Raw genomic sequence first — 10,912 nt, 5'->3', positions numbered from 1 at the left:
GAAGCATTCCTCAGAGATTTTGGTCCATATTGACATGATGGCATCACACAGTTGCCGCAGATTTGTCGGCTGCACATCCCAAAGATGCTCCATACAAGGCAGGATGGATCCATGCTTTCATGTTGTTTACGCCAAATTCTGACCCTACCATCCGAATGTCGCAGCAGAAATCGAGACTCATCAGACCAAGCAACGTTTTTCCAATCTTCTACTGTCCAATTTCGATGAGCTTGTACAAATTGTAGCCTCAGTTTCCTGTTCTTAGCTGAAAGGAGTGGTACCCGGTGTGGTCTTCTGCTGCTGTAGCCCATCTGTCTCAAAGTTCGACGCACTGTGCGTTCAGAGATGCTCTTAGGCCTACCTTGGTTGTAACGGGTGGCGATTTGAGTCACTGTTGCCTTTCTATCAGCTCGAACCAGTCTGCCCATTCTCCTCTGACCTCTGGCATCAACAAGGCATTTCCGCCCACAGAACTGCCGCTCACTGGATTTTTTTTCTTTTTCAGACCATTCTCTGTAAACCCTAGAGATGGTTGTGCGTGAAAATCCCAGTAGATCAGCAGTTTCTGAAATACTCAGACCAGCCCTTCTGGCACCAACAACCATGCCACGTTCAAAGGCACTCAAATCACCTTTCTTCCCCATACTGATGCTCGGTTTGAACTGCAGGAGATTGTCTTGACCATGTCTACATGCCTAAATGCACTGAGTTGCCGCCATGTGATTGGCTGATTAGAAATTAAGTGTTAACAAGAAGTTGGACAGGTGTACCTAATAAAGTGGCCGGTGAGTGTATATATATATATATATATAATGTCAACTATTATATTATTATTTAAATTGTTTTTTATATGCAAGAAATAGTGGAAAAGTTGTCAAGTGTTTGAAATCAGATCATTTCATTAAAGTCAGCTCAGTATAAGGCAACTAGAGACACAACCACTGTGCTTGTTATGGTAGGTGGTGCCAGCAGTGAGATTATCAGAAATAAAACTGCAATTATAGCTAAATATTTCATACATAGAATAAGAAACATTCGGCATTAAAAAAAAGGATACTTTCTTCTAGTTATAAAGTTTATAAAACAAAAATATATAGTGTGACATAACTGTATCAGTAAAAAAACATTAAACAATAGTGTAAAGTATGCGGGAAGGCCAACATTATCTACGGTGACTTTCTAGATGCCTGTCAAGATGTTCTTTTTCAGTATACCACTCCCCACACTCCGAACAGTAATATGGCTTCTCTCCTGTATGATGTCTTTGATGCAGAATAAGGTATTTTTTATTGGTAAAACTTTCCCCACAGTCCCAACAAATATGTCTTTTTTCTGCTTCAAGATTGATCTGATGTTCATCGCATTGTAATTTAGCATGTGCTTCTCTTAAGTGACACTCCTGGTGGTTTAACAATTGTGTGTTATTTGCAAAAATGTCCCCACATTGACTGCAAGGATAAAGTTCCTGCTTTGCCCGGCGTCTATTATTTCCCCCAAGACCGGATTCGCTGTTCCTTTCTGAGTGAATCTTTTGATGTTTGGTAAGAACTGAGGTACAAGTAAAACTCTTTCCACATTCAGTGCATGGATACGGTTTCACTCCTGTGTGGATTCTCTGGTGGACTACGAGATATGCATTAGTGGTAAAATACTTGCCACAATCAGGACAGCAATGTCGTTTCTCTCCAGTGTGAGTTCTCAGATGTTTGATGAGAACAGAATTACAGATAAAGCTCTTTCCACATTCAGAGCAACGATATGGTCTTTCTCCGGTATGGGTTCTCCGATGTATCACAAGATCTGAAGTTGTGATGAAACGTTTCCCACACTCTGAACATGAATGTGGTTTTTCCCCAGTGTGAATCCTCTTATGTCTGACCAAATGTGAACTCCTCATAAAGCCTTTACCACATTCAGGACAAGAGTATGGCTTTTCACCTGTGTGACTTCTTTGATGGGTTATTAGGTGGGAATTCCGATTGAAGCTTTTGCCACATTCTGAACAGAAGAAGAGTTTCTCTGCTGGCTTATTTTTACGGTAATATGTGACATACTCCCCAGTAGAGGATATATGACGTATGATATCGACATTAGAGGATAAAGCATTAATATTTTGTAAGCGAGAGGTCGGTTTCTTCTTTATATTAGTTGATCGAGCTTTTTGTGGATGATCTGCTGGTGGGATGTTTGGATCGGTCACTTCATTATTATATTCATCGCAAGACACAGATTGCTCCTTAATTTGTGTAAGTGTGTAACAGAGATCAGAGGGAGTTTTCACGATGGACAGATTTTTTTCAGTGCGTGATAGGGATTCCTCCTTCGTAGTAGGCGGTGGATCTTGTGGTGTATAATCTACCTCGGTAGAAGTGTCAGCATTTGGGAGAGTCTGTCTATCATACACCGATGAATACTCTGGAAGGTCCATGTTCCTATTAAGAGTAGGGTTAATGACCATTGCTTCGTCGCACAAATGTGGTGCCTCAGGAACATTCTCCAAATAACTGATCACTTTAGATAAATATAAAGAACAGTTTGCAGATGGGATATTAATGGAATTATTGTGATCATTCATAGAGTCCATCGGAGAATTTAAGTTGTAAGATCTTACAGACAGATTTATGGTTTGAGTATCATCTAGAAGAAACAAGAAAGTAGTCAATAAGATACTAGGTCCACCTGTAAACATACAGTCATATGAAAAAGTTTGGGCACCCCTATTAATCTTAAGCTTAATGTTTTATAAAAATTGTTTTTTTTTGCAACAGCTATTTCAGTGTCATATATCTAATAACTGTTGGACACAGTAATGTTTCTGCCTTGAAATGAGGTTTATTGTACTAACAGAAAATGTGCAATCTGCATTCAAACAAAATTTGACAGGTGCATAAGTATGGGTACCCTTATCATTTTCTTGTTTTAAATACTCCTACCTACTTTTTACTGACTTACTAAAGCACTTTTTTTGGCTTTGTAACCTCATTGAGCTTTGAACTTCATAGCCAGGTGTATGCAACCATGAGAAAAGCTACTTAAAGTGGCCACTTGCAAGTTGTTCTCCTGTTTGAATCTCCTCTGAAGAGTGTCATCATGGGCTCCTCAAAACAACTGTCAAATGATCTGAAATCAAAGATTATTCAACATAATTGTTCAGGGGAAGGATACAAAAAGCTGTCTCAGAGGTTTAACCTGTCAATTTCTACTGTGAGGAACATAGTAAGGAAATGGAAGAACACAGGTACAGTTCTTGTTAAGGCCAGAAGTGGCAGGCCAAGAAAAACAACAGAAAGGCAGAGAAGAATGGTGAGATCAGTCAAGGACAATCCTCAGGCCACCTCCAGAGATCAGCAGCATCAAGTTGCTGCAGATGGTGTCACTCTGCATCGGTCAACTATACAACGCACTTTGCACAAGGAGAAGCTGTATGGGAGAGTGATGCGAAAGAAGCCGTTTCTGCAAGCACGCCACAAACAGAGTCGGCTGAGGTATGCAAAAGCACATTTGGAGAAGCCAATTTCTTTTTGGAAGAAGGTCCTGTGGACTCATGAAACCCAGATTGAGTTGTTTGGTAATGCAAAAAGGCGTTATGCATGGTGGCAAAAAAACACAGTGCGTTGTATAGTTGACCGATGTACAGTGACACCACCTGCAGCAAGTTGATGCTGCAGCTCTCTGGAGATGGTCTGAGGATTGTCCTTGACTGATCTCACCATTCTTCTTCTCTGTCTTTCTGATGTTTTTCTTGGCCTGCCACTTCTGGCCTTAACAAGAACTGTACCTGTGTTCTTCCATTTCCTTACTATGTTCCTCACAGTAGATATTGACAGGTTAAATCTCTGAGACAGCTTTTTGTATCCTTCCCCTGAACAACTATGTTGAATAATCTTTGTTTTCAGATCATTTGACAGTTGTTTTGAGGAGCCCATGATGCCACTCTTCAGAAGAGATTCAAACAGGAGAACAACTTGCAAGTGGCCACTTTAAGTAGCTTTTCTCATGATTGCATACACCAAGCTATGAAGTTCAAAGCTCAATGAGGTTACAAAGCCAAAAAAAGTGCTTTAGTAAGTCAGTAAAAAGTAGGTAGGAGTATTTAAAACAAGAAAATGATAAGGGTGCCCATACTTATGCACCTGTCAAATTTTGTTTGAATGCAGATTGCACATTTTCTGTTAGTACAATAAACCTCATGTCAAGGCAGAAACATTACTGTGTCCAACAGTTTTTAGATATATGAAATTGAAATAGCTGTCGCAAAAAAAACAATTTTTATAAAACATTAAGCTTAAGATTAATAGGGGTGCCCAAACTTTTTCATATGACTGTATGTATTATAGTTATGTATATGATGTATTAATATATTATTAAGCCATGTTCACATTTAAAAGTCAATCAATATTTGTCATTATTCCACAGCGAATTTAAAGTCAGCTCAGCAGAATATTTGTGTCGCAGATTTTAAATTCCTCCACATAATTATTTGAGCAGATTTCACATCAAATCAGAGTAACAGCCTTGGGTGTGTGCATTAAAAATATCCACATCACTGTTACCTATAATTACGACATGCTCTTCAGACCTTGTCCCTGGGTCAATGGGTCCTATGATACTTTCCCTTGTCCCAGGTACTACTGGACCCACTTGGACCTGGGCTTATATCCATTTAGATAACCCTGTGAGAAAATGTAAAATCTGGGGCTAAAACAAAATTTTGCTGATAAAAATGTAAGTTAATTTTTTTTCACTGCCCAATGGTATAAAATATGGTGACACCTGCACTCTCAATATGATCAGCGCACCCCAATGAATTGATTAAGAGATGAAGTTTGTAAAATGAAGTCATTTAGGTGTGTGTGTGTGTGTGTGGGGGGAGGGGTGTGTTCTACTGTTCTGGCACCTCAGGGGCTCTAGCAGTGGGTCATGGAACCTACAAAGCATAACAGGAAAATCTGCACTACAATCTGGCCTTCCTTCTCTTCTGAGCTTTGCACTGCGCCTCAAAAGCAGTTTTCAACCACATGTGGGTTATCTGTGTACTCAGGGGAAATTGTACAACACATTTTGGGGTTCATTTTCTCCTGCTATCCTTGCGAAAATGAACGCCGACCATTCCATCAAAGTCTGATTCCAAAACGTCACTTCTTCCTTTCCCAGCCCTACTATGCGCAATAGTAGTTTCCCCCCTATGTATGGGGTATCTGCGTACTCAAGAGGAATTGCACAACAAATTTTGGGTTCCATTTTTACATCCATATACCGTATTTTTCTGACCATAAGACGCACTTTTTTTCCTCCAAATTTGGGAGGAAAGTGTGGGTGCGTCTTATGGTAGGGATGTAACGTGGGGAGAGGGCAGCAGCGAGTGGGATTGCACTGGGAGGCAGGAGGCAGAAAAATGTCCCTGCTGGGCTTCAGGAATCAGCACTAGGGAAACCACATGGCCCCGATCATTAAAGTGCAGTGAATATTCATTAGCCGCTTCCCCGCCCACCTGTCAGCTGAGTGGTGTGCAGGGAGCAGCAAATCACAGGGACACACATGGTTTCCCCAGCGCTGGATTTCTGCAGCTGCTGGGGAGATCTGTGTGTCTGGTGGAGGAGGAGCCAGCAGCAGGGGCCAGAGGGGACAAGATTGCTGCATACCTGCCTGCCGGGGCTGTGCTGGGTGCTGTGTGCTCCAGCACAAGGACCTGTGTGATGTTAGGAGTGGGTGGGCTGGAGCATCACATGGCAGCACAGAGCCCTCCCTCTTCTGATGTCATCACAGGTCCTGCAGACACCACACTACAATCTGCAAGCTTACTCCTGTGCTGTGGAGAGGCAACAAGAGGGAGGGCTCTGTGGTGTCGTGGGATGGGATGCTCCAGCATTTTACCTCACCACAGCTGGCTGGCTGCCAAAATTAAAAGGTTAGTCTTTACAACACACAATAAAGCACTCTGCCACTCCTGTGGTGAACTATAACTCCCAGCATGCCATAGGATCTGCAGGACATGCTGGGAGTTATAGTTCTCCCATGGGTTCTTAAAGCAGCACTCCAGTGTTATTTTTCAGTGCTGGAGTGGTTTTTTAAATATAAGCCTTGTGCCCCCATTCTTATACTCACCCTCCAGCGTCTTCATAAAGTACTTTACAGCCACCACACTGGTCCCGTAGCTTCCAACATAATAGCATACTATTATATATAATAACACCACATATAATAGTATTTTATTAAAATTTTACCACCTTTTTTGCTTCAAATATTTTTTTCCCTATTTTCCACCTCTAAAACCTGGGTACGTCTTATAGTCCGGTGCGTCTTATAGTCCGAAAAATACGGTACATTTCTTGAGGGGTCTAGTTTCCCAAATGTGATCAATTGTGGACGGTTTCCACTGTTAAGGCACATCAAGGGCTCTCCAAACATGACATGGCGTCCGCTCTCGATTCCAGATATTTTTAGTTCAAAAGTCAAAACAGTGCTGCTTCCCTTCCTATCCCTGTTGTGTGCCCAAACAGTAGTTTTCCCCCACATATAAGGTATAGATGCACTCAGGAGAAAACGGACCCCAAAATTTGTTGTGAAATTTTTCTTGTTACCCTTGTGAAAATAAAAATTGCACATTGCATTCACTCCTGTGAAGCATCTGAAGGGTTAATAAACTTCTTGAATGTGGTTTTGAACACCTTGAGGGGTGCAGCTTTTAGAATGGCTTTGATTTTGGCTATTTCCTGTCAGTTAGTCTCCTCAAAGTCACTTCAAATGTGATGTGGTCCCTAAAAAAACCTTTTTTTTTATTTTATTGTAAAAAAGAGAAATTGATGATTTTAACTCTTTTCTAAAAAAAAAAAAAAAAAATAGGCTTCAAATTGTGGTGATGTAAAGTAGACATGTGGGAAATGTTATTTACTAACTTATTGGTGTGATATAACTCTCTGGTGTAAGGGCGTAAGAATTGAAAGTTTCAAAATTGCAAAATTTTGGCCAAATTTCCGATATTTTCACAAATAAACTAAAGTCATGTCAGAATCACTGGGATCCATTGAAGCGTTCCAGAGTTATTACCTCATAAAGTGACAATGGTCAGAATTGTAAAATTTGGCCTGGTCAGGAAGGTTAATTCAAGGGCTGATTACTAAGTAAGGGAGGAATATGTGACTGGCCATGTAATGGTATTGCTAGACTTGTCTTTGAAAGAGCTACATGTGCATATTGTTTGGGGTGTGAAATTCTGCTGATACAGTTACGTCCATGTATATTTGGACAGAGACAACATTTTTCTAATTTTGGTTATAGACATTTTTAATGTGGATACCCTCAAATGAAAGCTAAAAGTCTGAACTTCAACTGCATCTGAATTGTTTTGCTTAAAATTCATTGTGGTAATGTCTATAACCAAAATTACGGTAGAAAAATGTTGTCTCTGTCCAAATATATATGGACATAACTGTACATTCCCTTTAACCCCCTTTACCTCCGAAGGTTACAATTCTGACCACTGTCACTTTATGAAATAAGAACTCTGGAACACTTCAACTGATCAAACTGATCCGGATTGTTTTTTCGAGACATATTGTACATCCTGATAGTGGTAAAATTTCTTCGGTATGACTTGCGTTTATTTGTGAAAAAAAAAAATGGAAATTTGGTGAAAATTTTGTAATTTTCCAACTTTTAATTTTCATGCCTTTAGATCACACCGATAAGTCACACGAAATAGTTAATAAGTAACATTTCCCACATGTCTACTTTACATCAACATAATTTTGGAACCCAAATTTTTTTTTTTTTAGGAAGTTAAAAGGGTTAAAAGTTGACCACAGACTTCATTTTTCCAACAAAATTTACAGACCCATTTTTTTTAAGGGACCAAATCATATTTGAAGTCACTTTGAGGGGTCTATATGATAGAAGATACCAAAAAGTGACACCATTCTAAAAACTGCACCCCTCAAGGTTCTCAAAACCACATTCAAGATGTTTATTAACCCTTCAGGTGCTTCACAGGAATTTTTGAAATGTGGGGGAAAAAAATGAACATTTAACTTTTTTTTTTTTCACAAATTTTTTTTACTTCAGATCCAAATTTTTTTTATTTTGACAAGGGTAACAAGAAAAAATGGACCCCAAAACTGGTGCAATTTCTCCTGAGCATGCAGATACCCCATATGAGGGAGAAAAGCACTCTTTGGGTGCATGGCAGAGCTCAGAAGGGAAGGAGCGCCATTTGAATTATTTAATGCAAAATTTGCTGGAACAATTGGCGGACGCCATGTCACGTTTGGAGTGCCTCTGATGTGCTTAAACAGTGAAAATCCTCCACAAGTGACACCATTTTGGAAACTAGACCCCTCAGGAAACCGATCTAGACGGTGGTAAGCACACTGAACCCTCAGGTGCTTCACAGAAGTTTATAACGTTGAGCCGTGAAAAAAAAAACGGTAATTAGACCTACCGGTAATTGTGTTTCTAGGAATCCATCCTGACAACACTATGGAGGTAATCCTTCTTATCCTTGCTGGGACAGGAAACAAGGAGAGGTAAAATGGACCCTCACATCTCCACCACTCAGTGTCTTTTCCAAGTACCACACCAGGATGGATGCAGCAGAACTTATTAGACATTCTTTATACAAACTTTACATCACATAAGTATAGAATTTCCCAAAGGGAGGGAACTAGCCGTGCTGTCAGGATGGATTCCTGGAAACACAATTACTGGTAGGTCTAATTACCTTTTTCCAGGTCAGCCCTCCTGACAGCACTATGGAGAATACAAAAGTATGGTGATCTAGGGTGGGACCACTGCATGAAGAACCTGCCTATCGAAGGCAACTTGTCCCAAGACTATGTCTAGTTTGTAATGTCTTGAAAAGGTGCTCAGACTGGACCATGCTGCAGCCCTACAAATCTGATGCTCCCTCTCTTTCTGCCCATGAAATGGATATTGCTCTAGTTAAATGTGCCTTTAACATTTTAGGAGGAGGTTTCCCTTGTGCCTCATAAGCCAGCCCGATCGTGGACCTGATCCACCTTGCTAACGTGTAATCTGCCACCTCATTTTTGGACCCTTCTAGGTGAACCACTGAAACAGATGAACTGTTTTCTCCGCCCACCAAAAGATACTCACTGCTAGATGTGTTGTGAACTGTGTTTCTGGGCTCCCTCTGGTGGTCACTAACGGTATTGTGTTAGGTATGTCTTGTTGCAGGCCTGAGCTCCAGCTGTGTCGTTAAGCAGCGGATGTTTCCTATTTGAGTCTCCTCTGGACTCAGTCTCTTGCCTGGCATCGTTGTATCCAGACCTATTTGGTCTCCTCCGGATTCCTTTCAGTCTGCCTCATGCAAGAAAAGCTAAGTCTGTTTTGTACAATTTGGATCGTTTGCATTATTCAGTGTTTTTGTCCAGCTTGCTTTACATTTGATTTTTGACTCGCTGGAAGCTCTAGGGGGCTGATATTCTCCCTCCACACCGTCAGTCGATGTGGGGGTTCTTGAATGTTCAGCGTGGATGTTTTGTAGGGTTTTCTGCTAACTGCATAGTCCACTATCTATTTTCTGCTATCTAGACTATTGGGCCTCACTTTGCTGAATCTAGTTCATCTCTACGTTTGTGTTTTCCTCTTGCCTCACCGTTATTATTTGTTGGGGGCTTTCTATATCTTTGGCGAGGTCTTATTTTTTCCCTCTAGGGGTAGTCAGTTCTCCGGCTGGCTCGAGACGTCTAGAACCAACGTAGGCACGTTCACCGGCTACTTTTAGTTGTTTGTGTCAGGATCAGGTATGCGGTTAGCCCAGTTTCCACCTCCCTAGAGCAGTATTTATATTTTTGCTATCTTGCCGGAATATCAGAGATCCTCTGCCATTGGGATCATAACAGAATGCCAGGCCAAAAGAAAATGTTTAATGCATCGCAGAAGCGGGATTAAAAAGAAGTTCTGAGTTTTTTTTTTTTTTTGCTGCAGTTTGCCTAGCTTCTTCCATCCCCTTTTTCTCTGAGTGGCTGAAACTCTGCTGCAGATATGAATGTCCAGACTTTGACTTCTAGTGTGGATCAGCTTGCGGCTAGGGTGCAAAGCATTCAGGATTTTGTTATCCATAGCCCTATGTCTGAACCAAAAATACCTATTCCTGAGCCGTTTTTTGGAGATATATCTAAATTCCTGAATTTTAGGAATAATTGTAAATTGTTTCTGTCTCTGAAACCTCGTTCCTCTGGTGATTCCGCTCAGCAAGTTAAGATTGTTATTTCCTTCTTGCGCGGCGACCCTCAGGATTGGGCCTTCTCTCTGGCGCCAGGAGATCCTGCATTGGTGAATGTTGATGCGTTTTTTCTGGCACTTGGTTTGCTTTATGAGGAGCCTAATCTTGAAAATCAGGCTGAAAAAATGTTGCTGGTTATCTCTCAGGGTCAGGACGAAGCTGAGGTATATTGCCAAAAATTTCGGAAATGGTCCGTGCTTACTCAATGGAATGAGTGTGCACTGACCGCAAATTTCAGAAATGGTCTTTCTGAAGCCATTAAAGATGTGATGGTGGGGTTTCCTATCCCTGCAGGTCTAAATGATTCAATGGCTCTAGCCATTCAAATTGATCGACGTTTGCGGGAGCGCAAATCTGATAATCCTTTGGCGGTGCTGTCTGAACGGTCACCTGATTCTATGCAATGTAACAGAATTCTGACCAGAGCCAAGCGACAAAATCATAGACGTCAAAATGGGTTGTGTTTCTACTGTGGTGATTCAACACATGTTATCTCAGCATGCTCTAAACGTTTAAAGAAAAAAGTTAATCCTGTCGCCATTGGTACTTTTCAGCCTAAGTTTATTTTGTCTGTGACTTTAATTTGTTCATTATCTTCTTACTCAGTTATGGCTTTTGTGGATTCTGGTGCTGCTTTAAGTCTGATGGATTTGTCGTTTGCCAAGCGCT

General features: G+C 41.0%; 1 protein-coding gene across 2 annotated transcripts in view; it reads right to left on the bottom strand.

The window, feature by feature from the left end:
* Window positions 1-822: 822 nt before the first annotated feature.
* The window catches only part of LOC143767156 (uncharacterized), a 50,862-nt gene continuing 40,772 nt past the window's right edge, over window positions 823-10,912 (bottom strand). For both annotated transcript variants that reach the window (XM_077255207.1, XM_077255208.1), the window contains one exon: window positions 823-2,637. In XM_077255207.1, coding sequence (XP_077111322.1) covers window positions 1,163-2,637 — 1,475 coding nt within the window. In that variant the 3' untranslated portion in view covers window positions 823-1,162. The remainder of the gene's footprint in view (window positions 2,638-10,912) is intronic.

Source organism: Ranitomeya variabilis, chromosome 4 (assembly GCF_051348905.1).
Source record: "Ranitomeya variabilis isolate aRanVar5 chromosome 4, aRanVar5.hap1, whole genome shotgun sequence".
NCBI lineage: Eukaryota > Metazoa > Chordata > Amphibia > Anura > Dendrobatidae > Ranitomeya > Ranitomeya variabilis.
Note: the sequence above shows the minus strand (reverse complement) of the source record. Positions and strands in the feature narration are given on the sequence as shown.